At 36.1% G+C, this 27,193-nt stretch overlaps 1 protein-coding gene across 1 annotated transcript; it reads right to left on the bottom strand.

Annotated features, from left to right (window-relative positions):
- Positions 1-27,193, bottom strand: LOC123540164 (acetylcholine receptor subunit alpha-like). Its single transcript, XM_053527342.1, has 4 exons — positions 27,055-27,193; positions 6,145-6,398; positions 4,768-4,914; positions 1-2,109 (listed from the first exon to the last, which is right to left on the bottom strand). The coding sequence occupies exons 1-4, from the start codon at positions 27,059-27,061 to the stop codon at positions 1,228-1,230; spliced, it is 1,290 nt and encodes a 429-aa protein (XP_053383317.1). The 5' UTR covers positions 27,062-27,193; the 3' UTR covers positions 1-1,227.

Below are 27,193 nucleotides of genomic sequence, written 5' to 3'. Positions count from 1 at the left end.
CACACACACACACACACACACACACTACTTTTACTGGCAATCAATTAGACATATTTCATACGTTATACTTGAAATATAGTACAGACCCAGTATACACTCTGGTTACCAAGGGTTAACATCTTAAGCATGTGAACAAATTAACAAATTCAAAAATAACTACACAATATTATAGGGTAATTATAACAGTATCTCGATCTTCAATGTTGTATTCGGCTCACGTAGATTTGTTAAGCCTGAACTCCACGAGGCGTCCAGCGTGATTTGGCCTGGCAAAATCCACGTTAGACGAATGAATCGTTGCAGATGAAGGTACTGTTTTATTATTTATCATATACATCTCTCTAGTGTTACATGAGTCAAAATTAAATGACTTTCATTTCAGATAAGTAACACTGAAAACTCGTTTGAAAGGGTGAATATTTTTACGCATATAACGAGATACCATCATTACGTCATTTCCGATTAAACATTTTTCTGTATCCGGTGGAAATTGAATGTAGGGTTTTGTATTCGTTAGTGAAATACATACTGTTTTAAGACAGAAAATTGATAAGTATATAATGAAATAGGTAACATGGTATTCATTGTTTATTGCTTTTTTCACAATATCAGTCCAGGTATTTACGAAATGACGACAACAATAAGGGTACTGTGATCTATGTCTGCCAAATTTAGGTCAGAGCGTGTCATATATTAGACCAAAGCTATCCACTTTAGGTACATATGCTGTCATTTTATATTACTTGTATTGATATACACATTTCCGTGTTTAGCTGTAACGAATTTGTCATAAACATCTTTTTGAATATAGTGTTAAGAACTTGAGAGATGCTAGTCTGAAGTAAACATTATTTAGCACAATTTTCTAGTCACTTTCATTCACGAAAAAGAAAGGAAATCAGCTGGCGTCACAAGAAAAGTATATTTAATGGTTTGTTTTAAATAATAGAGTATTATTCTTCTGATATCTTTTTGAACCATTAGAATACTGGATTTCTGGTCAGTTGTATATGTTTCCGTATAAAATTTACCTATTTAAACATTATTTTTGCTGAAATGATTATTAATACATAACACAATCACCGAAGCGAAACAATTACCATACAGTACGTCATCCGAGATATCGATAACATCGTTATGAAAATTCGGGTTGAATCATGGACCATTAACGATATATTCCATTTCGGCTTAGCAGTATTGTTTATTGTTTTGGTAACTGCAGAAGAGTTATTCCCTGCTGTTACATTTCATTACTGTAAGGAATATGAGAGGAAGGGCGATTTTAACTAGATAACTAATCACAAAACACCATTTATCAACAGCATGACTTAATTCCTGCCACGTGACATTGTACATTATAGGTTCTTCAAATGACGCATTATGCATTATTTCGCTTCCTTCAGTATCTTCTTCGTTCTTTTCAACACTTTCCATTTCAATACACTTTTGTCTTTCATCTGTCGTACATTTGTCTGTAACGTTTTCATTCCTTTGACATAAAAGTTTCCTGGTAAGCAGAACAAATTTACAGCATGGCAATGGAACTTGTTTTCTCGAACGTGTGAGATTGAGTTTTGTGTTGATAATAACAACTAAGACAACAAAAGCGTCAAAAACATACCAGCCGAATATCATTATTGGCATTAGAGGTACTGGATTAGAATTCTCTGGCAAATGTTCACTTACTATAGTCATATATACAGAAATGGCTAGTAGCATGGTCACTGCATACCCTACCCGTTCTCCAGATTTCTTTGGTAAAAGAAAAACAATAGGTGTGAGTAAAGCCAATATAAAAAGGGGTAGAACAATATTCAATAGAATGAATAATGGCCGTCTTTTAAATTTAAGTTCGATAAAAAAGGAACCATCATCAGATGAAATATTCATGCTGATTAGATCCCAAGAACCATGGTCAGCGTCACTAATTCCTTCGAATAGCGATACATCAAGATTGAAAGGAAACTTGCTTGCTTCAATAAGTTCCATGTTTATGTCACATGTTTGTGTGTCAAATGGATAATACGACATATCCATGTCACAGGACGTTCTTGTAGTCATCATTTCCATATAATAAGCCAGTCCTTCATGATTAAAGAAAACAGTCTCCTGAAACAAAGACGTAAATATAAGTATCTGAAGTGTTTAAAATATCTATATGCGTTTGCTACGGTGTACCGTGCAGTAAGGCGTTTAAGTGTATGAGTGTTTGGAGACACTAAATTGAACGTTAACACTGTATACGTAGGCGTATGTAAACACACATTAGGATATCAATCTCTCAAACATTTTAACTCATTGCGTATTCCAGGACATCATTTCGTTAGTTAACAGAAAGCTTGCCATTCATTCGTAATTTGTTTTAAGCTATCTTATGTACGATTCAGGCCGTATATAATTGCATAATGCATTTGTTTGGCTGTATTCTAGTTTGTAACTCGACTATTCGAAGTATGTGGAAAGCTATCTTGTCCCGACGTTGGCACCGACACTGTGGTTAAAGTTTTGATGCACTTTTGCTCTGTCTCTGTTATTACCGAACTGATTTGCTTTAAACTTAAAGTAATTATTTTACATCTTCATCCACATCATTTGACACAAGGGCTATATCTCACACCAATACTTTATGGATTATCTCCCGGTTTACTTAGAAGTTTAGGTTAAAGTGCTGGTGTACTTTCACACTACTATGTTATTACTAAGTATATTTGATTTAAACATAAAAATAATTGCACACAAGATCAATAATTCTGGTACCATTTTTAATGAATCATGCCCTTTTTACTCATCATCTGAGATTTACTTTGACGCATTTTTACTATGTCTCTGTTATTAATAAACACTGGATTTGTTCAGACTTAACAGAATTGTTCCACATCATTTCGGATTTGATTCAAACCTACAACAGTTGCACGACATCATCACATCTTCACCTACATAATATGGCACAAGGGCTATAACTCTCCCGCCAATAGTAGAAGATGTATTCCCTTACTAATTTCAGGTAAATATTAATCAACATTCACTATATTTTTGTTATAACTACATGGATTTGATTCCAACTTTGAAAGAATCTTCCACATTATCGTTTCCATCATATGACACAAGGTCAATAACTCTGACAAATATATCATGAATTTTGTTCCCTTTTTGCTAATAATTATATCCCCCCCCCCCCCACTCGCCCAGTGAGGAAGAATTTTTTGTCCTGTCCGTCCGTCGCACTTCATTTCCGAGACCAATAACTGGACAACAATTTGACCTAGAACCTTCAATCTTCATAGGGCGACAGGGCTTATGGGGTAGACGACCCCTATCTGGTCACTCCATCAAAGATCAAGGTCACGGGCCTGATCAATTACTTGAATACCAGTTAACCCAGAATGCTGAAACTTCATAGGATGATTGGACATGCGGAGTAGGTGACACCTATTAATATTTGGGTCACTCTATTAACAGTCAAGGTAACAAGGCCAGAACATGAAAATCGATTTCCGATCAGTAATTTGAGAACCATTTGACCAAGAATGTTGAAAGTTCATGGGATGATTGGACATGTAGAGAAGATGACCCTAATTAATTTTGAAAAAAGGTCAAGGTCACAGGAACAAGAACATGGAAAAACTGTTTCCGATTAATAACTTGATAACCTCTTGACCCAGAATGTTGAAACTTCATAGGATGATTGGACATGCAGAGTAGTTACCCTATTGATTCTATCGAAGGTCAAGGTCATAGAGGCCAAAACATGGAAATCTATTTCCGATCAGTAATTTGAGAACCATTTGACCTAAAATGTTGAAAGTTCACAGAGTGATTGGAAATGTAGATGATCCCTATTGATTTTGATGAAAAGTCAAGGTTACAGGGACCAGAACACTGAAAACTGTTTCCGATCAATAACTTGAGAACCATTTGACCCAGAACCTTCAAACTCATTAAGGCATGCAGAGTAGATGACCTATTAAGTTGGGGTCACTAGGTCGAAGGTCAAGGTCAAAGGGGCCAGAACATGGTAAACCGTTTCCAATCCATGACCTGAGAACCACTAGGCCCAGAATTTGAAATTCGTAGGATGATTAGACATGCCGCGTAGATGATCCCTAATGCAACCATTGGATGGTTACCAACCATCAGTGTCTCTGACTTTCGCTCCTGTCCTCTATTGACTTCTTGACTATTACTACTTATTGCATTATGCTCCTTTTTACTTTGATGTTATGATTCAAGCTGTGAAGCATTTTTGCTGTATATTATTTATTACTAAATGAATTTGATTCAAACTTAAATTCGTTGTCACGCATTTTTAGAAACTTTATACATGCATGACATATGGTGCCTTACCCTTGCAGAAATATTCCATGAATTTTGAGACTCTTATTCTTAGTTAATATTTTGATACACTTCCACTCTATCTCTAATATTATTAAATACATTTTTGTCGGGCTTAAAATATTTCTAAAATCATCATCTACATTGGAGTCATTAAATACTCCAGTGACGACTCGATCTTTTTCATATGTGCTCTGTTTCACTATCCGGCACTGACATCGTCGAGCGTCTCTTGTAAATTAGTGTTGTCGTTTTATATTGGATTCAGAGCCAAGTCTCAAAATTAATGTTGAACAAAACGGGTATGTTGGTGTATAGATCTGCTTTTACCAGCATTACTCCTCTTACGATATCGATTCAAAAGTTAATTTCTTTTCGGTGACTACAATCGACAATTACATTTGAACAAGTACTAAAACTAAACTAAACACTTACATAAGAACGATCACGATACTGTGTATTCGAAGAGTCGGTCTGAGGGTTGGTCACTCGTAATACCGGCTTCCATACGTCTGACCAGCCAAGTGTTATATAGCTGACATTCGTATCATCTAGACTCCACTTAATACTTTCATCTGTCCACTGAAAATATTTTTTACATAGCGGTTAACACTGCTGCTGCGGTAATTGGACACAGACACTTGGGGTTCGGACCTCCACACACCACATTCTCCTACGCCCCTGGTTAAGTTAAGCCAATATATTTTAGCATTTTACCATGTATTGAGCATAGGCGACGATCATAAAACGCATTTTGTAACATTTCAGCGTGTTTTAAAAAAAATGCATTTTTACCCTCAATGCTCTCAATACAAGAAGACATGCAACTTCTCACGAACAATGGGAACACTTGCTTGCGCTGGACCCTCGCTTTGTGTAGCGCATGTCATAAACCGGGAACCAAAATTGTTACTCTTACGGCTATGTTAAACCAGATCATCTCTTCTTTATGTAAACAAACCTCGTGTAACACGTGGTGAAGCGATAATCCGGTATAATACAGTCGAAACGGTATCAATTTTGGTACCCGGCAATGATATGCGCAGTTCAAAGCAGGGATCTATTCGCAAGGAAGTGTTCCATAGAATTTAGATAGATTGATTTATATTATTTATTGATTTCTCGTCGGAATACAAACGACAGTTGTCGGGACCGGTGTCATTTAACAGAATGGTAACAGATATGACGATTGATACCAGTGATTCATTGGTAGGGGTTCATTTAAACGTTTAACTGGCTATTGTTTCCCTAGTGTTCGTGAAAAGTTTCATATTTTCTAGTATTGAGAGCATTGATGGTAAAAATGCATTTTTTAAAAACACGCTGAAATGTTACAAAATGCGTTTTATGATCGTCGCCTATGCTCAATACATGGTAAAATGCTAAAATATATTGGCTAAACTTAACCAGGGGCGTAGGAGAATGGGGTGTGTGGAGGTCCGAACCCCAAGTGTCTGTGTAATTGGATGATAAACGTCCCGCGGAATAAATAGTCGCAAAGAAGGCGTCTTTATTCGGTATGCATTTATATGACATCTGCACTTCCTTGTTTAGGTGCATGTTTTTCTCCGCTTTCTGAACTAATGGGTCTTCCATTTTCCAATTTATGACAAGGGTATCAACAGAATACAGCCCAGAAGCATACGTCTGAAAATGTGGATTCATGTGAAGGGTGTGAAATAATAGGGATATGGACATATCTTACCAATACCGTCCGTCGACGGTCAGTAATGTTAATATAAATATGATATAATTTCATAAGGAGCTCTCATTATAAATGACAGTATGTGTAAAAATATAATAGATGCTTACCATATACAAAAGTTTCAACACTGTAGACAGTTTTTCTTCTATCTCATCTATGTTGCCGACTGCTTCAAGTCTCACAAAAATAGTTAAATTGAATGGACCGTGGCGGTTCTCCGATGGTAAAATATATTTGCTATAATCAGCTATAAGCTTATCTGATAAAGCTTTTATATCCTTAATTTTAGGCTCTTGTGCCGCATTTACAATGCAGAATGCACACATCAGTGCAAAAATCTTATACTGATCTCCCGGGTTTCCTAAAATGAAAATAAAAGTATGTTCTCAGCAACATTGTATAATACGATTGTCTGTATAAATTCAATCCTTCCCTGTTAGCATTTCCGAAATACAAATCGCATTGAAAATGTGTAAAGTATGGTTTGACAGGTAAACAGGCAAGGACCTAGAGCAAAGTATGTATGATTATGTACATGAATGTATGAATATACATGTACGTAACAGCACATAAAGGGATTATATCATATAGACAATGAGGACAGAAACCCACACATATAATAAAAAATGTGTAAAATTTTATATGAAATTTAATCCTCGTTTAAAAGTTCACAAAACCTCAAACTAAACTTCCACTGATATGATTTTTTTTTCTTTTCGTACTCATTTTTGGAATTCATATAGACTCAGAGTCCCGAGGCGAACCACCGTTTATTTGGGGAACATGCGAATCGTAATTTTAGCTCCGAGAGCAGCACCATCCAGTCAAAGTGTTCCTACATATTCGACCCATTGGATTGAAACATACTTTTAAAGAGCCTTTGTAACCTAGCTGTTAGGGTCGCTGACGTCGAATCATTTCTTTTAGGTGAGGCAGTGATCCATCTGCTTTACGGAACGTTGTTGGTTCTTCCCAGGTGCCCGTCCATGCCTGGCGAAATGCCCGAAGGAGCATCAAGGATCTTCACTCACCATGAAAAGATGGAATTTCGCCAATTGAACTATAATTTTGTTGATTAGGTGTATAAAAGAAAGAGAATGAAATTTTCTTCTTAAAGGAACGGTTTGGCTAGTTGAAGAAATAGAGTTCAGAGAGGACAACTGTTTCAGGCCAGTTAGTGTCCGGTAGTCAGGTGCTTGAAAATATAGATAGAGTACACGATATTCTGAAAATACATATGATATATGATATTGTCTTTTTCTGGTGAATATCACATCATATTCAATGGCTTAAGAGTTAGCAATTGTTTTATTGTATCGAGGTCCTGTTATAAGGCTAAATGGTTGGAACCAAAATAAAATTTGACAGACAAAAAGCTTTTAATTAGAAAACATATTTAATAAGTATCAGGAAACAATGACATGTAGATCTAGACGAATTTTAAACATGAAACATTCGACAAATTAAACATTTAACGTTAACTCCCCCCTTTAGCAAAACAATTCCCAACTCTATTAAAGACGCCGGCCTCAAGGCCGGCGCCACAAACATAAGAAATCGAAAGAGTTCCTGCGGCCAGAATTGTTAAGTAACGTTGTCACAACGTTTTACTCAAGTTTGAATCACAACGTTGATAAGGTAACGTTATATTAACGTTTTTACAATGTTGCCAATTTTAAGTGAAAGCGTAGTTATGAAAGTATATTCAAAACTGACAGTTGCCTAGAAAAGCGTGCCTACTTGTGGAGCTACCGAGGTCGCCTGCTCAGCAGCTGTCAACTGCCTCATACGAGAACTGCTTTGCTACTCCCTTATATACTGATTTTTTTCGCTCGATTGTGAAGAATAAAGCTTCGAGTCCGAATCCGGGAAAACCTTGGAATGGCGTTTAATGAGGACGTTAACTGTCATGACACATTATTAGGGTTCAAACCCACGTCTCCGTGGTAAGCAGCCGACGCCTCGTCTCCAACACCACCACTCCCCTTCTGCCGCAAAACATTGCCAATTATATAGGTAATTTGTACAGCATATGCTGTACGCAGGTCTAGAATTTTCTCTTTTTTATGGACATTCTGTAAATATATTTACAATCCATAAATCTGTAGATTTTTCAGTATAAATTTATAGACAGTGGTTGTATGATATCTGTTAAAATTACAATTTAAATCATAACTGCAAGTTAAAATGAAATTTTTCACTCATTATTAAGCATGTAGATTAAAAACATAGAAATTATTTCATATGGATCACTTCATTTTTTTTACATTTTCCAAAAATTCAAAGTTCTCAATATTGACAGAAAATCACACAAAAAAACCTTCTTATGCACTCTAAGTTTAACCCTGCAGTTTTGACTAAATTGTAATTCAGATACATGAATACACCAAATCTTTAAATTTATTGACTGAATGATGTTTAAATTTATGGATAGAATTGAGCTTCTTCTAGAAGAGCAGTTCAGCTCAAAAGAGAAATATACTGTACAAGTTCCTAAATATTACTGCGAGTGTCAATTTTTAGAAGGATAATATGTCCCCTGCCCGCGACCCCGCCCGATCATACCTAGGACCTACGCTTAAGCAAATTATGTATTTATGAGGGTACATCAGAAATACTGATGACCTGAACTTCAAACTTCTGAAAAAAAGCTTGTTTTTTGAAATAAATTAGCTTATTTTAGTGTCAATATTTTGTTGTTGTTGTTGTTGTTGTAGTATTTCATTATGTAAAGCTGACTTCGTAGCGATAGTTTCGAATCTATATTTTGCCATTATAATTTCGTTTATTTCAATTTAAGTTGTCGAATATACTGTAATATCATTGAACTTAAACATTTTTTCGTAAAGTTACTTTGAGTATCTCTTTCTTAAAAAGAAACGTTGATTCGGATGTACTGACACCTGAATATCTGCATGCGCGCCAAATGTTTACAAAGTCCGTTAGTATTTTCGGTGATACTGTTGCACATTAGAACAACTGAATAAAATCTCCTTTCAATTTACTATTGATATATCTGGTGTTTTACGTAAGACTGAGGTAAGTACTTATACTCTAGATCTATCTTGATAAGCACTGATAATTCTTGAATTCATTTTGGCGCAAAGTTACAAGATTTGGGCCAATTCAAGATTTTGTTGCAGATCAAATAGCCTACATATGCGTTCGTTCACAGCAACATGAAATTTATTCAGTAAAAACCCTAAAGTCTAGTTTCTGTAAAAAGAAAAAAAACGAATGCAAATTGCTCCCATACCCCACCCACTTCTGTTAAACAAGAAACTTTCCATATAATATTCAGCACTGGTAAAGGTAAAGGTAAGTTTTATTTACCGTCGCTTGGTGAAACAATTAACATAAGCTCTCTAGAGCTTTTCTGCGACCCTATATTAAGAACAGTTGAAACCAGTTATACCTCACCCCCAGCAATTTGCTGGTACCCATTTACATCTGGTTCGACTGAGGCAATCGTGATAAAGTGCCTTGCCCAAGGACACACCGCAGTGGGAGTAGCCAGGATTCGAACCAGGGGCCTTCACCTCCGTAGGAAAGCGTCTTAGCCCTCTCGACCAATGTGTCTGCAACTATTTAATTTCTGTTTCGAAGTCTTTCAGTGCTTTCACGGGATCTACTTTTCAGATTATATTTACAGCACAACAGCGGGTGTTAAGTGCTGTGTGGCGGCCATAAAAAGTCGCCCCGACTTCATCGCAGTGTTGATATATTTTCTGGTCCTTCGGGATCATTGATTTCAACTCATTTAGATTTGAAGATTGAATACTGCTTAAGCCGGTCAGGCGCGTAACTAGGCATACGCAAATACGCACGTGCGTCATTTTCAAATCGCATTTTCAAAAAATAAAAAGTCTAAACTTTCGAAAACTGCATTAAAAATCGACGCTTAAGGGGGGTTAGGCATTAAATTCCTATCGATCACAGCTGAATTCTTGAGTTCTTTTAATATCTCAAAATGAGAAGATGTCTCCCACAAAAAGCCGACCGCAGACCTACTTCGTTGAACCGTTTATAACCTTTCATGTATCATGTATATTCCAAATGTAAAATGTAAACAAGCCGCGAATGTTTGAAATGGCTGACTGTGGCACTTCGCCCCCTTAACGCTGACGTTTTTGAAAGCACAGAGAACCCAAAGTCTTGTAATAAAGACGAAAAAGTGGCATTGATCACTTACGAACGTGACGTCATTCTAGCGTATAGTGTAATAAGCTTTGACGTCGACGTCGTATATAGTATACGAGGCGTTGATCAAATTGATTTGTTTATATAGTAAAAGAAAGTAAAAAAAAAAATATGTTTCGACACATGTGATAAAAAGAATAATATGTGTGTGACTTTCCACTTTAATATCTTTAAATCCTTTTTATAAAATTGATAAAATGATCGACAGAGCCTTGCATTTTATTATTTTATTCAATTCGTTTGATAAATTCAATATGAAAAAAACACTCGTGTAATATCTTCCAGGCGCGTAGCTGCCTTTACGCAGATACGCAGCTGCGTAGTGAAAATCTGGCAAGCATACACAATTTAAATTGCTAATCTATTTCGTTTCAATAAGAAGTCTAATCAGGCAACGGAGATTGCTTCATATACTCTGTTTTTAAAAAGAAGAATAGTGATCTCATCGGGACAAGCAAAATGTGATCGTTAAACATATGTTACATGTTCTTTACCAGTAGGAATTATTTGTATAGCAAACTGATTTATAATAAGTTGATTTAACATGCATTGAAATTCACTAATTGTCTTTGTAGTTTTATAACAATTTATGTATAGTTTTGCAATTTATTTCGTTATCCTACTACATGTATTTGATTACTTATTTTGTAATAATCGTGTGAAATAATACAATCATACGCCATCTATGCTAACGGTTTAAACAGGCAAACTTCTATAACCTAATTATAACACAATGTCAAAAAAAGAATGAAACAATGTTGGCTTCCAAGTTTAAAAGGAATTTTGAATAGGATATTTTTTATAATATTACAGAAATATTTTCGCACATAATAATTATTAAATTATTTTCAGACGTCATAGAATATCTGCTATATGTTAAATTTATAATTTACTTAAATGTATACGTAAAGGATATCGACCGAGTACAAGGTCTTCCTCTGCAGGAAAGACCTACGCACGAGCTTCTTGTGAACACCGAGAGCGCGAAGAGCTCGAGGTGTTTTGAGAAGCCCGTGCGCAGGTCTTTCCTACAGAGGCCGATGTATGAGGCCGATACCCGACTTACATACCGACATTCCATCGGTTACGATTCTGACGAAATTTTATCACAGGCGTTAGATCTCAGATGATATAATGAACTTAAAGACAGAAAGGTTTTTCTGACACAGAATATAAACATGTAAGGAATTTATGTTACTTTTAGAAATTTAGAAGTTATGACGTGATAATTGTCTCGTAATTTTGTTTATATAGGTGTAGGAAGTGGTAAAACTGCACATGCAAGACCGGGAAGGTATGTTACCCCATCAAATATTACCTGAAAGGTTTATGCAGGATAATAATTGCCTGCCTACCAAAACAGTTCTTCCATATCGGTAGACAACATGAAACCTCAGAAAAGTAAAAAGTATTTTCATTTTTGTAGAGCAAATTATGGACATTTTTGTGACAAAACACCAAAAACATTGCCAAAAACGATTTAAACCTTTTACTGTTTCCGTGAAGAAACTTGATATAATTTTGAAAAAGGTCACACAAATCTCGTTTTCGAAGAATTTGACGTTTATTTATAAAAAAAAATTTAAAGTATGGTGTACAATTCGCACCATTTAATCGAATCCACTACGGTTACACGTCTGTTCCAGGAAGACATTCCTGAGCACCTTATTATTGAACAAACGGGACACTGTTTCCTTGCCAGATGTGTGTCATTTATGGCTGGATTTTAGAATAACTTTTCTCGGTGTTCATCACATTGATCTGACGTGACAGGCATAAGACCAAAGTCCGTAGGTCAAAGATCAATATCACACGTGTAGGTCAAAGGTCAAGATGTCCTGAAAATATACACACATACATGTATGTGTGCTGAAAGTCTAATTTTCTCATTGAAAGAACATCGTTTTTATTCTCACTCGTAGAAGCTTGTCTACAAAGTTCAGACAAGAAGGTTATAGAAAGTTTGTCCAGTACCGATTTAAAAAAATATGTACGAGACTGTGCCCCTACTTTGAAAGAAGTGTAGTTTTAAAGAACCTGACTCAATTTTTGAAATATATACCCTTAGTATAAAAGATCGTACTGAGTGTAACTAGAAACCTATGTAAATGGCTTACTTATACTTCAAACATTTAAAGAATTAAGTGGGAGGATGTGTAGTGACAACGTATCATAAATGCAGCTGATATTTTTGAAGATATATCCCTAGATGTTTAAAAATTGTATGGAGCATTACTTGTGTAGTATAAGAGGCGCTCGTAATTATAAAACACATTGGGGACAAATGAAAAGGCACAAATCGCAACCATATATTATTAAAATCTGTGTTGCTTTTATTCAAAGTTTTAAAGTTTATTCAACTGAATAATGTTTTGATTGGAATAGGCTGGAAAATGGTGAATTGTAAAACGTTTTTTGTCTGCCTCAGTGGTAGAGCCACTGGCGCCAGACCAGAAAAAATTGCCTCTGTACATGTTATACCCTACCCCTAGGTATTCTATAAGAACCATGGTCATGAACGGGAAAATATACTTACCCGTTTCAGTCACACATTTCATACCTAAAACAAGCAGTTCGGTAAAAATGTAATTTGGATATCAAACAAGTGGTAATTTATTTTCCATTGTGTACTGGTCACATTACTTCAATACTTCTTATCTTAGAAAAACAACGCGTAGTTTATAGTTTTTCAACGTTTCACAAAAAACTTGCTTGAACTTCCCTGGTGAAGTTCCGTTCTAGATTACAAAACCATTGTGATTGGCTGTTGTGAGAATGTATGTCAGTCGTCATTTTACTACACGTGTTCGCTAAAATGTGAAAATCAGCATAAATGTGAAAAATGAATAAAATAAACAGAACAGATGTAGACTTATGTATGATTACAAATTAAATATCATATACAAGATGGATTTCATTCATCATTTCGAATTTTAGTGTAAAATTGTGAATTTTTTAAATTCTGTTTTTGTTTGTTTATATTTTGTCTAACGTGTTCACACCGCCGTGACCTCTAGACCGGATGTTCATTATAAAGGTCACGCAAGCTTTTTCTGTAACGTTGACGAAAGCGTAAAATATGTTGATTATCTCAGAACTATTGAATATTGAGACAATGTGACTGTTGCACGATGGAAGATAAATTATCGCTTTTTCAATATACTAGGTACCCATGCACCGAACTGCGCGTTTAAGTTGTGAAATGTACGCTTGGAACGGGTTAGTATATTTTCCCGTTCATGACCATGGTTCTTATAGAATACCTAGGGGTAGGGTATAACATATACAGGGACATTTTCTTTTTGGTCTGGCGCCAGTGGGTAGAGCGGTCATTCTTTACTTTCACTTATCATTTTGATTTCACATACATATTTTTCCTTTCATCATTTATGGCTTTATTTGTAAATTTGGAATTTTTTCCTCATTTTGGTCAGGCATATCATGATTATCTCACCATAAAAATCATGTGATTGAAACATATTTATGTGTTTGATAGATTGTATTTAATTATTTTTCTTGTGCTCAGGTCTGGGTAGAACAGGTAGACCACTGCACGAAAATTCTTTTGTTCAAAGAGGTCTTTCAGAAAAATATAGACCTCTTCCTAACAAAGGAAGAGGTATGTAAAATTATCATTTAGTCCATGGTCACATTGTTGTAGAATATAAAATCCTATAGAAATCAAGTAATTAAATCCGATTTTATCTTACGCCATTGCCCCACAAGTCTTAAGATACTACAGTAAAATCCAGTTCACAGTGAGATAAATATCTTCTTTCTTTTATAATTGATGATTATATATTTTAATGGCGGATTAGGTAGCTGAATTATATGTAATTATATTTCAGAAGACGTTAAACTACATTCTTAAAAACAATCGGATCAAGATTTCAATGGTTTTAGATGTTGTTCAGATATATCAACTGTCACGCTAAGATTTCAATATTTGTTTTACGAATCAATATGTTAGTACAATGTCTACCCAATGCTAATGTTAAAGCCTCGTATAAAACTTCTGAAAAAATACTTTTTTGGTTCGCTAAAGCTTGATATATGTTATTTCAATGTATATTTTAACAATGGGACATGAAAATATGTTCCTTACAAACCATGTTTGTTTACATAGATCAAAGAAGGGCTAAAATAGGGACATTTAAATTGTTCCTTATAATAGAAAATTTACCGAAAATTCATTTTAACTATGTTCGTTATATTTGAAGTTAACTCTGTTCACAATGATTACACTAGCGTGAAATCACAATGGCGAAGCGCGAAACTGTGAATTTTTCGTAATTTCGCTCTTCGCCATTGCAATTCCGCGTTTCGCAATCGTAATGTTGCGTTTTGTGCTTCTCCATCATGCACAGGTGATAAGCGAAGCGTTGGATCACGATCCATGACGGCAAAGCGCGAGATCACAAGCACATCGCGAAAATTTCTTAATTTCGCACTTCGCCATTGTGATCTCACGCTTCGCCACCGTTATTGCGCTCTTCTCGCTTCGCTATTACGCGATGGTGAAGCACGGAATTTTGCGATCTCGCATTTTGCCGTCGTGGCCCCACACGAGATCACGATAGCTAAGCGTGAAATCGATAATTTGTTTTGCACTTTGCAATCGTGTCGCACTTTGCCATCGTGGTCTAGCTCTTCGGCATCATTGGGTAGGCGATACGTGAAGCGCGGGATCACGATGGCAAAGCTAGAGTGACGGTAAAATTCATTTTAACAACTATCGTTCATTTACTTATAGACATATCCCTTGAATGATATATCCAATCATAATGATATTTTGACAGTATATTACCTCGAAACATCTGTTTTGTTTAAATACTTGCACACATGTACATGAACAGCAGTTTACATGTGTAATATTATACGAATACAAAGTAAAACCATACATTTTATATAAAAGAAATGAGAAAAAAAGATATTTGTGCAATATTTTTGCTTAAAAAAATATGCTATTTAAAATGCACAATTTGCCGTTTTCACATTTAAAACATAATCAGAGGAGGATATACCTCGACCCCAGCATTACCTCTGCGTACTATGAAAAATGCCCCAGCTACGCGCCTGCCGGTGATAGTGGGCGTGGGCAGTGTTGCATTTTCCATAACTGCTCATGAACAGACTCAATCAAATTGAGTCTGCAATTTTCACTGTTTGTTAAAATTGTTTTGTTCTCGGTGCTTCCAAGGGATCTGCTTTTCAGATTATATTTATATTTTTAACTATATAAGTATTAAATCAGAGCTTCAGATAAGCTGCGTACTTATGAAAATAAATTTTCAGAAAACCTGATTGAATTAATAAAATTAACACAAGGATGTGTCTAGCCGTCCGGGTTACCGAATGCCTAGTCTGAGATTTAGCCGATCTTCAAGGATTTTCTAACCGGTAATAGATTTCCTAATGAATAAGTAATGATACCTGTTATTTACTGAAAAAATATAGATGTCGATACTCGTCTGCAAACAAAACTGTGTGAAAACATACTACAGATTTACTTTTAATCATGCATGTAGATACGAAGACTTGCATGTCAATACTAAGGTCATATTATAAACTCATTCTAATGTGAAAGCTAAAAAAACAAAGAAAAATATCAAACAGGGAATGCTACGCACCAAAAGCGCAGCCTCCTCAAAACGAACCCCCCAGCACACAAACGCGTGCACCACACACACACACACACTCAAAGCTTACACATCAGGACAAAACGAACAACACACACACACACACACACACACACACACTCAAAGCCAACACATAAGGACAAGACGAACAATAAGCATACACAGCCGCGCGCACACAAAGTCAACACACAAGGACAAAACGAACAAAAAGGAACACAGTGGGGCACCGCCTTGGAACGGTCAGTGGCAAAAACACCACTGGGGAGCTTAAACCGGTTTATGGTGCGCACCGAATAAGTCAGGTTTCTTTGTAAATCTTCAGGCCTTTTTACATGGAGAGGTGGCGAATACCTTAAATGGTATGATCCTCGTGCCAAGTGGGAGAGGAGAGGTCGTACAAATGCATGTAAATACCAAAACTTGCATGTCAATTCTAGGTGCATCAAACATAGTAAACTAATTCAAGTCTGAAAGCTATCTCATGTTCCTTTGTCAATCCTCAGACCTGTTTACATGGAGAGGTGGCAGATACCTTAAATGGTTCGATCCTCATGCCAAGTAGGACAGGAGAGGTGGTACATATGCATGTAGATACCAAGACTTGCATAATGTAAATACCTATGTACGTCATACATAGTAAAACCAATTCTAATCTGGAAGATATCTCGTGTTTCATTGTCAATCCTCAAGCCTGTTTACATGGAGAGGTGGCGAATACCTTAATTGGTCCAATCCTCATGCCAAGTAGGACAGGAGAGGTGGTACAAATGCATGTTTGTCAATCCTCAGGCCTGTTTACATGGAGAGGTGGCGAATACCTTAATTGGTCCGATCCTCATGCCAAGTAGGACAGGAGAGGTGGTATAAATGCATGTAGATACCAAGATTTGCATGTCACTACTTAGTATGTCATAGTAAACTAATTCAAGTCTGAAAGCTATTACATGTTTCTTTTGTCAATCCTCGGGCCTGTTTACATGGAGAGATGGCGAATACAATGTACCTTAAATGGTATGATCCTTGTGCAAAGTAGGACTGAGAAGAGGTGGTACAAATGCATGTATACCAAGACTTGCATGATGAAAATACTTAAGTACTTCATAGAATATAGTAAAACTAATTAATTTATTTGGGTTTTACGGCACACCAACCCAGTATAGGTTGCGTGTATCAGTGCTATACACTGGGCACGTTAAAGAACCAGGCTGTCTATTCGAAACGAGCCAGGCTAAGTTAGCCGACCAAGACTGTATCTGATTTCTGATCTCTCTGTCGTGGGGGCTTTGTCTCACTCTGTCCCTCTGGTCAGATCGCTCTGTGTCTGTACTAGTAGAGGATGAATTATGCGCCCTGTATGGTTGCATTTGAACTATGTAAAGCGCCTTTAAACGTGAAATTGATCATGAAAAGGGCGCTGTATAAATCTGGTATAATAATAATAATAATAATAATATAGGTTAAAAAACCCAATTCAATTCAAATCTGAAAGCTATCTCATGTTTCTTTGTCAATCCTCAGGCCTGTTTACATGGAGAGGTGGCAAATACCTTAAATGGTTCGATCCTCATGCCAAGTAGGACAGGAGAGGTGGTACAAATGCATGTAGATACCAAGACTTGCAAGATGTAAATACCTAAGTTTGTCATACGTAGTAAAAACCAATTCAAATCTGAAAGATATCTCATGTTTCTTTGTCAATCCTCAGGCCTGTTTACATGGAGAGGTGGCGACTACCTTAAATGTTGCGATCCTCAATTTCCTCATGCCAAGCAGGATAGGAGAGGTGGTACAAAATGCATGTAGATACCAAGACTTGCATGATGTAAATAAAAGTATGTCATACATAGTAAAACCAATTCAAATCTGAAAGCTATCTCATGTTTCTTTGTCAATCTTCAGGCCTGTTGACACGGAAAGGTGGCGAATACCTTAATTGGTACGATCCTCATGTCAAGTGAGACATGAGAGATGGTATAAATGCATGTAGATACCAAGCTTTGCATGATGTAAATTCTTAAGTACGTCATACCTAGAGATCTAGTATCATGGCTATATATGGGAGTCACATCAGTCTGTCCATCTACAGTTGTCTCCTAAACTGCTCTCTAAATTTTCAAATAATTTTACATGCATATCACCATCATGAGCCCAAGGAACACGTGCATTTACATGTAACTTTGACCTTCACCTTGACTTGAGATACTTCTTAAAGTCAGTGTCTTCAGAAAATAAGCAATTTAGGTGCCATACGATATGGAGGTATTCATCACCTTCAGTGATAGCTCTAGTTATTTCAATTTTAAAGCTTTAATGACTGAAATTGAATCATTTGATACCATTAATGGCATAAAAAGTTTATTCAATGAGTACTGTCTTGTTCTTATAATGCGATCTACTTTTGTCAATACGATTGCTGTAGAACTGACTGGACCTACATATTTACAATAGTGTATCTGTTGTTCTGTTTCCTTTTTACAGTCCCAATATTATTGCACATTCGGTTGCAAAGATGTTGACACCACATGTCGTCTGATGCGTTTTACCGGATCAAATAAGGTTTGGTCATTGTATTCCCTGAAAGGAATGAGAGCAGAAAAGAAACTGGAAGACCTGGCTATCTGCAGGCCAGTGCTGGCTGCAGGTCAATATTGAGTAAGTTCTGTATACTGTTAGTGTGGAGTAAATTTGTTTTTAACATGTCCAGAGAAAGAGGATAGGTAGCTTGGTAATTAAAAAAAAACAAACATGTTTAGAATATTGATAACATAAATCATCATCACTGACAGGTATGTTTTGAGGACATTTCAGAAAAGAAAAAACTCAGCTGGGCCTCAAGTTCTCAAACCATTTTTCAGTCTCATTTGTTGTTTTATCTAAAACATCATAATATCGGGAATCCATTTAAATAGCTATTTTAGATAGTTTTAAATCTCATTTGTTGTTTCATTAATAGAATATAAGATTTAAATTAACATGTGAGCATGGCGCCTAATGTGGATGCCTCTTTTGTGATAACGGCAATTTGATTACAACTTTTACACCACTGTAATGATTTTTTTAGATGCTCTTATGAAAACTCATACGACAACAACAAAAAAAAAAAGAAGCTGAGGATGCTGTTTTTAAAACATGCTCCATTCAAAAAAGGTGGATTGAAATTTAAGGTAGGCTTAGATTCTATTGCTCTTCTATTGTTCAGTGTTGATGCTTTTTGGATAAAAAGTCAGAAAATTTACAACATTAAAACAGTACATGCTTGAAGGTCAAACTGACTTAGGTTACAGTTAAATGTATCTAAAGATCAGTGTAACTTGGGCTCTTGATAATCTTCAGCTTTACTTCTTTGTTTTTGGTGTTGCACTAAAAAGGCCAGCATAATTTGATTCAGGTTTTACTGCAGGATTCAGGATGGTTGAACTGATATAAAATTAAAGAACCAAATCTTCATCCTTAAATTTGCTTAAAACATAAATTTAAGTTTCAGAAACAATTTAAACAAATAATGTGTCTTTGCTCCAGAATCATTCTATCATTGACATTGTTTTACACAAGTACTTAATATTAATGAATTATATTAAAACGAAACATTCAATATTATTACAGAAAGGTGTGACGGGTGCGTCTTCTGCAGGCAGGGAGGATTTGACGGTCAGCCAGAGGATTTGGAGATATACTGTAATGTCTTTAATGTGGACTTGCGTGTGATTTAAGTTTACACAAGGGTTTTAGTGTGTGTGAAAGTATGTCAGTTTTCAAAATTGAGCTAATGACAATTTGCTCAAACTACATAACTCAAAGAACTTTGAAGCGGTCTTGTTTACGTCATGAGCTTTTGTTTAATACCAGTATTGGTGATAGAGGCCCATGATTACATACTGTAGAAAGTGAACAAGTTCACTGATCGATACAGATAATCATATAGCCTGATCTCTGAATGATATTTATTAACCAAAAGAAGGCATAAAATAAAAACATACAGTAGTGATTTAAACTATTGATATTGTTAAACTAGATCTGGGCCTGTATTCATAAAGGATCTTAGTAAAAAATTTTATCTAGAACTTAATATTCTTCAATTAAGTCAAAAACTTTTCACGCTCTTTAAATATTTCACAGCATGACTACAAACTTGTATATTATACCAAAGAAAAATAGATTGGCAACTTGAAAGGCATATAGAGCAAATCTCGCCAACATCACATGGCAACTGAATGAGATCTCCTTTTAGTAAGCATATTTGATCACAATTGATCAAGTCAGCAAACGCTTTGAAATAAGAAAACTTGATCGTTCGTGTATAATGCTAATGGTACTTTTTTAATAATGTTATCAGTATTTTCTACACAGGAAAGCAATGAATTTTTGATTGGAAGTCTGAGAAATCAACAGTTGTTGAAAAATGGACTTGATTCGGTTTATTACGCGCCAGTGTAACATTAAATACTGACCACGTTGAAAATTGACCCCATAGATCCTTTTCAACGTTGAGAATTGACCCCGTCAACATTTCAACATTAAATTTTGATCAAAAGATCCTTTTTCAAAGTTGAGAAATGGCCTCACCAACATTTCAACATTTAATTTTGATCAATGGGGTCAATATTTAATGTTACACCGGCTGTACCGCCAGTTTAATACTTCAGTAAGCATCTGTTGATTGATCAAATCGGCAAACACTTTGAAATAATATAACACGCTAACACGAGCTGACGCAAGACTCTCTCAAGTTGCCATTCTGTCTATTTTATAGTTCTTTGATTATACTGAGTACTCTGAAGAGTAAAATTTAAAATGATTGAACTCCCTTTAATATTGAAAATAAACTGGGTAAGGAAAAACATCAAGTAAAAAAAAAAACCTGAACAAAATAGAAAAGTTTGCCAAGATTCTTTATGAATAAAGGCTCAGATAAGCTTTTCATGACGACTGATTTTTTATCTCCGCTATTGAGAGAAAATACCATCATGAGACGGAGTGTCATGCACAAGAACCAGGTCCCTAGGTATAAGGTCAAGGTCACAGAGATCAAAGGTCAAATTCAAGAATGACTTTGTCCGGAGCATATCTTCTTCATGCATGGAGGGATTTTGATGAAACTTGGCACAGTTGTTCACCATCATGAGACTGAGTGTCATTCGCAAGAACCAGGTCCCTGCGTCTAAGGTCATGGTCACACTTTGAGGTCAAAGGTCAAATTCAAGAATGACTGTCCGGAGCATATCCTCTTCATGCATGGAGGGATTTTGATGTAACTTGGCACAATTGTTCACCATCATGAGACGGAGTGTCATGCGCAAGAACCAGGTCTAAGGTCAAGGTCACACTTAGAGGTCAAAGGATACAAGAATGAAAGCTTTGTCCGGAGCATTTCTTCTTCATGCATGGAGGGATTTTGATATAACTTGGCACAAATGTTCACCACCACGAGATGGAGTGTCTTGCGCAAGAACCAGGTCCCTAGGTCTAAGGTCAAGGTCACACTTAGAGGCCAAAGGTCAGATACAAGAATGACTTTGTCCGAAGCATTTCTTCTTCATGCATGGAGGGATTTGATGCAACTTGGCACAATTGTACACCATCATGAGACGAAGTGTCACGCGCAGGTCCCTTCTTTAGAATTACTTCCCTTTGTTGTTACTATAAATAGCTTATATTGCAACTTTTTCATTACTAGTCGTAGGGAAAAATCGAGACCACTTTTCTGTTGTACAACATGCATATGACATCCAATGTTGAGGTGTATTTTGACCTATCTCTACAGGGTAAGGATTTTTGTGTGGACTTACAAATTTGTTTTAGATTTTTTTTTTTTGGATTTTTTAAGATTAACTTCCCTTAGTTGTTACTATAAATAACCTATACTGTAACTTTTTTATAATTGACCGTAGGAAAAAACCAAGATCACTTTTCTTTGGTACAACATAGATGTTACTTTCAAATTTTAGGTGTATTTTAAGGTATCTCTACTTGGTAAGGAGTTTTTTTGTGGACATAGAAAAACAAAAGAATTACAATAATTACTAAACAACCACAAAGTTAAGATTCCATTTGCAAACACAGCTGCTATTTGCTAATTTGCTGCGACGGGCGTATATTGTGACATTCTTGCACTCTTGTTCGACCTTAAATTTTCAGTTTTTTTTTTCAATCCAATTACCCAATATCTTATCATAGGTATTGACATGATACTAGACATAATTTATTGTGATGACCCAATTTGTTAGACAAGAGGAGGTAACTCTATCAAGGATCATTTTCTAAGAATTATTGCCCTTTTTATACGCCCGTTTGAAAAATTGGACGTATGGGAACGCCCCTGGCGAGCCGGCAGGTGGCGTCTGGAGCATATCTTCTTCATGCATGGAGGGATTTTGATGAAACTTGGCACAGTTGCTCATCATCATGAGACGGAGTGTCATGCGCAAGAACCGGGTCACTAGGGCTGTTCAGTGTATGTGCATCCGTGCGTGCGTGTGTCCGGATTTGATTGTCTGGACTGTAACTTTGTCATGCATGGAGTAATCTCATTTATATTTGGCATGGATGTTAACCTCAGTGAGACAGAGTGTCATGTGCAAACCGCAGGTTCCTATCTCAAAGGTCAAGGTCACACTTAGAGGTCAAAGGTTAAGTTCAATAATGACTGTCCGGAGCATTTCTTCTTCATGCATGGATGAATTTTGATGAAACTTGGCACAATTGTTCACCATCATGAGACGGAGTGTCGTGCGCAAGAACCAGGTCCCTAGGTCTAAGGTCAAGGTCACAATTAGAGGTCAAAGGATACAAGAATGAAAACTTTATCCGGAGCATTTCTTCTTCACTGTCCGGAGCATTTCTTCTTCATGCATGGAGGGATTTTGATATTACTTGGCACAAATGTTAACCACCACGAGACGGAGTGTCGTGCGCAAGAACCAGGTTCCTATGTCTAAGGTCAAGGTCACACTTAGAGGCTAAAGTTCAGATACAAGAATAACTTTGTCCGAAGCATTTCTTCTTCATGCATAGAGGGATTTTGATGTAACTTGGCACAATTGTACACCATCATGAGACGAAGTGTTATGCGCAGGTCCCTTCTTTAGAATTACTTCCCTTTGTTGTTACTATAAATAGCTTATATTGTAACTTTTTCATTACTAGTCGTAGGGAAAAATCGAGATCACTTTACTGTAGTGCAACATGCATGATACATCCAATTCTGAGATGTATTTTGACCTGTCTCTACCTGGTAAGATTTTTGTGTGGACTTGCAATTTTTTTTTTTTGTGGGGGGGGGGGGGGGGGGGGTTAAGATTAACTTCCCTTAGTTGTTACTATAAATAACTTGCATTGTAACTTTTTTATAATTGACCATATGGAAAAACCAAGACCACTTTTCTGTGGACACAAAGATGTTTTTTCAATCAGTAACATGAGAACCACTTTACCCAGAATGTTAAAACTTAATAGATGATTGCAGAGTTTACGACCCCTATTTATTTTGGGGGTCACTGGACCTGAACATGAGAAACTATTTCCATTTCATAACTTAAGAACCACTAGGCCCAGAATTTTGAAACTTCGTCGGATGATTGGACATGCCAAGTAGATGATCCCTTTTGCAGCCATCATTGTCACTTTGACTTTTGCTCCTGTCCCCTATTGACTTCTTGCCTATACGACTATGCATTTGGGGAGACAATGTTCATTTTTCTTCAAAATCATCTTCTAGTTCACCTTTGCCGAACTTGCAGCTCATGAAGTCCGTTTTACCTTGTTCCTGTGGGCATGTCATTGTATTAGATTTTGTTATCGTTTAACTTCATAAACTTTTTGTATTTAATTTAATTGAATTATCGTTATCGTTAAACTACATAATCTTTTTATAATTTTGGATTTGAATTATCGTTTTTTGTTAAACTACACAAGTTTTTTGTATTTGATGGATTTAAATAATTGTTATGTATGCTTTAAACTATATTGTATTATCAAGGGGTGCAGTATTCCCATATACTGCTTAAGGGATTACTTCCGTTGTTTCTGAACTTTAACGAATATTTTAGTAAATTTTATAATTAGATCTTGAATTAAAATATGTAATTGAAATTTTGTTTTGCTTATTTATTTAAATATGAGCTGTCAAAAGTAGGTTGTGTTTTGGTGGTTTCACAACGTTAACCAACAACGTTGTCACAACGTTGATACGACTCCACATTTTTACGTTGTCACAACGTTGTATCTGACCGCAACACAACGAAGTTTCGAGCTATAGGGCCAGCGCATAGGAGTTTTACCTTAAGGGTAGTTGAATGCTATAGACGATAGCAGATATAGGCTGATCATCGGGAAATTGAGACAGAGACCCAGAGTTTGGTAATCTACTGAGATAGTAGGAGAGTTCCAGCTTAAAGACGTTTAAGCATTATTGGCGAAGTACAGCAAAGGCATAGGGGATATACCTATATGGTAGTTGAATGCTACATGTGATAGCATATAGGCGCTGAGTATCCAGCAGTCAGGGTATTCCTATATAGTTGTAACTTCAATTAAGAGGACAGAGGCCGAGCATCTATACGATAGGACCCGTATGTTGTTGATTCAAAGACACTGTCTGACGGGAAATTCAACAAACTGACCAGTCAAGTATAGAGTCTCCAGCCTATAGCAGTTTGGGCTATTTAAGATTGTTAGTTTGAAACATTTAGTGATTTGCCTGATCCCTGAAATTGTCTAGCTCATAACTGAAATCATTCACGAATCATTGGTACACGAATCATTTAGGCAAGGTAGCCAGAGGAAAATTCTATATATGAGATATTTGGTCTCACCAGCTATACGTTTTAACAAAGGACATTCTATTTCGTTTGTCAGCTAGTCTAAGACATAGTCACCTTAGGGATAGGATCCATTTCTTTGTTCAAGATACTAAAGGCGTAGGCACTTCCCTGGGCCATATAACTCGTATCCTGACACCCAAGATTCTGCTGTTTCGACTTCCGCGCAGTTTTGAGATGAGAAAAAGAACTATACACATGAAAATCGTCGGGCGAAGACGCAAATGCCCCCTTGCTATGCTTTGATTCAATTTTGCTTAAATGAAATCAAACAGTTTCATTAATCGGGGACACATATGTAGGCCAACATCAAGAAACTTCACATCATGCAAACACTCACATTTGATATTCTAAGATAAGATAAGATTTATTTTGAGTCGGAAAGACAATAACAAGTTACATAAACTCTGATGAGCTTTTTAACCGACTTTAAATTCTGCTTTGATTCTATTTTGCTTAACAATCTATTTTAAAGACTCTGTAGCTTTTAATCTGTTTTATTAACGTTTCGGCCTTATGGCCTTTATCAAAATGACAACTTTCATATAAATTTTTCAATCTAACAACAATTAAAATACAAATCCGGAAATGACATAATGTTGTTAAAAGTCATAGTCAAGTACCGTATTCAGGATTTACAAGGAATGTCAATTATTTATCTTGTAAGTAGTAAAATAGGTCCATTTTACATTAAATATTGAGACAAATATGTAATTTAACCAGATGTGCACATGCAGCACGACCATTTGCTCAACCTTTAGCGTGTAGCTTTCCGTGTTACAATGTCAGTCAGTGTTTAATTGTGGTCCATCCACCCTTTCAGACACAATGAAGCATACAAATGTCACGAAGAGTATAGACCGATCGTGTTACAATGTGGATTTAACGTCGCACCGTGATACACATGACAGGTCATATGGCGACTTTCCAGCTTTATTGGTGGACCGTATTAACTAACACGAAATCAACGATTTCAACAACATTTCGTTCATCGTCCAAACCATTGCGTGACGTCACACCTTCATGTATATTTCTGCGCCGGAGAGAATATAAAATAATTTCAAGAACCAAGGTAAAAAATATCTGTATATGTTATGTTCTATTATTAATATTTCTTTCAATAAATATTACATCTTTGAATTTCTTTAACCATTAAATAATAAAAGAATTAGGCATATCATGTTGGAAAAACCCCATTATGGGAACTAACTCTAGCATTGACAAAAAAGGGAAAGTAACTCAACCATTGACGGAAGCAGCACATAACAGAAAAAAGAATATCATGGCTGCTTAGCTACGCTTAGTGATACGGAATGAGCTTTCTGATATCAAATATTAATTGTGTTGTAAATGACAAATGACATTGTATACACGATGCTGTACTGTTCAGTTCTAAATTGTGTACGGATCGGACCGGATACTGGCATTTACACAAAAACATTATTAACTCCGGTGCAGAAATATACATGAAGGTGTGACGTCACGCAATGGTTTGGACGATGAACGAAATGTTGTTGAAATCGTTGATTTCGTGTTAGTTAATACGGTGAAGCAACCAGTAAGCACAGTCCCGCATATATTTTAGTTGCCTTTAGATAATTACGCCATCCGAGAACACTCGCACTGCTTACTTTGAAATATTCTTGTTTTCTCGTGGTGGGTGGGGTGTGAATACGTTTCATTCCTGTAGTTTTTTATTATATAGAAGGGGGGTCTTTTTTCATATACAGACTTTTCGTTGCTTTTGGATAGAATTTCAGGCTCCTGTGGTTTTTATTAGTAAAGATTATATTTGTAAGGATTCATGCAAACGTGTTATTTTTGTGCATAATCCGAATTTGACGACTCCGGCTAAAACACTAGATCTAGATAGTCCTGTAAAAAATGGAAAACGTTCAATCATAAATGTATATTCAGCTCAAATTTGCAAGTAAAACGGTTATGAGACACCTTCTTACATCTTGCCTTATACAGTAAACATATCAGCTTTAGATCAGTTAAACCCACCCATTTTCACCGTGTGAAGGACTGAATGATCGGACTGAAAATGACGTATGTATATACATAAGATATGGACTCTACTTTCATTAAACTTAAAAACATAACGCGCGCACTTACGCGTTTTTTTTTTGTGTGTGTTTTTTTTTGTTTTGTTTTTTGTTGCGGAATGTTCAACATTACTATCTTTTACCAAATATATTTGCAGTATAAAACATACATTATTTAACAGAAAGTCCTTTCTACACAAGTAAATCTATAGCTGTGCATTTACAAACGCTACCCGTTTACGCTCGAATAATTACAAGCAGGTAAAAAGCGTTGACATTTATGAGTACAAATGCTATTTAAATTATTTCCATACCTGACATGTTTTCAAAGTTCCAAAATTCATGTATGGTGCAATGTATTGCTAATATTCACTTGTCTAATTAAAATACTGTAACACTTCATGTAACACCTGCTCACTTGTTGCATAAAATCGGGGTATTATGTCACCCTCA

The sequence above is a fragment of the Mercenaria mercenaria genome, chromosome 16, assembly GCF_021730395.1.
Source record: "Mercenaria mercenaria strain notata chromosome 16, MADL_Memer_1, whole genome shotgun sequence".
Classification (NCBI taxonomy): domain Eukaryota; kingdom Metazoa; phylum Mollusca; class Bivalvia; order Venerida; family Veneridae; genus Mercenaria; species Mercenaria mercenaria.
The sequence above is the reverse complement of the archived record's forward strand: the minus strand, read 5'-3'. Positions and strand labels throughout refer to the sequence as shown.

Coding starts and splice junctions, on each gene's coding strand:
- LOC123540164 (XM_053527342.1), bottom strand. Junction 4,915..6,144: donor TGTTGAAACTTTTGTATATG/GTAAGCATCTAT, acceptor AAATATTTTCAG/TGGACAGATGAAAGTATTAA. Junction 2,110..4,767: donor AGTATCGTGATCGTTCTTAT/GTAAGTGTTTAG, acceptor TCTTTGTTTCAG/GAGACTGTTTTCTTTAATCA.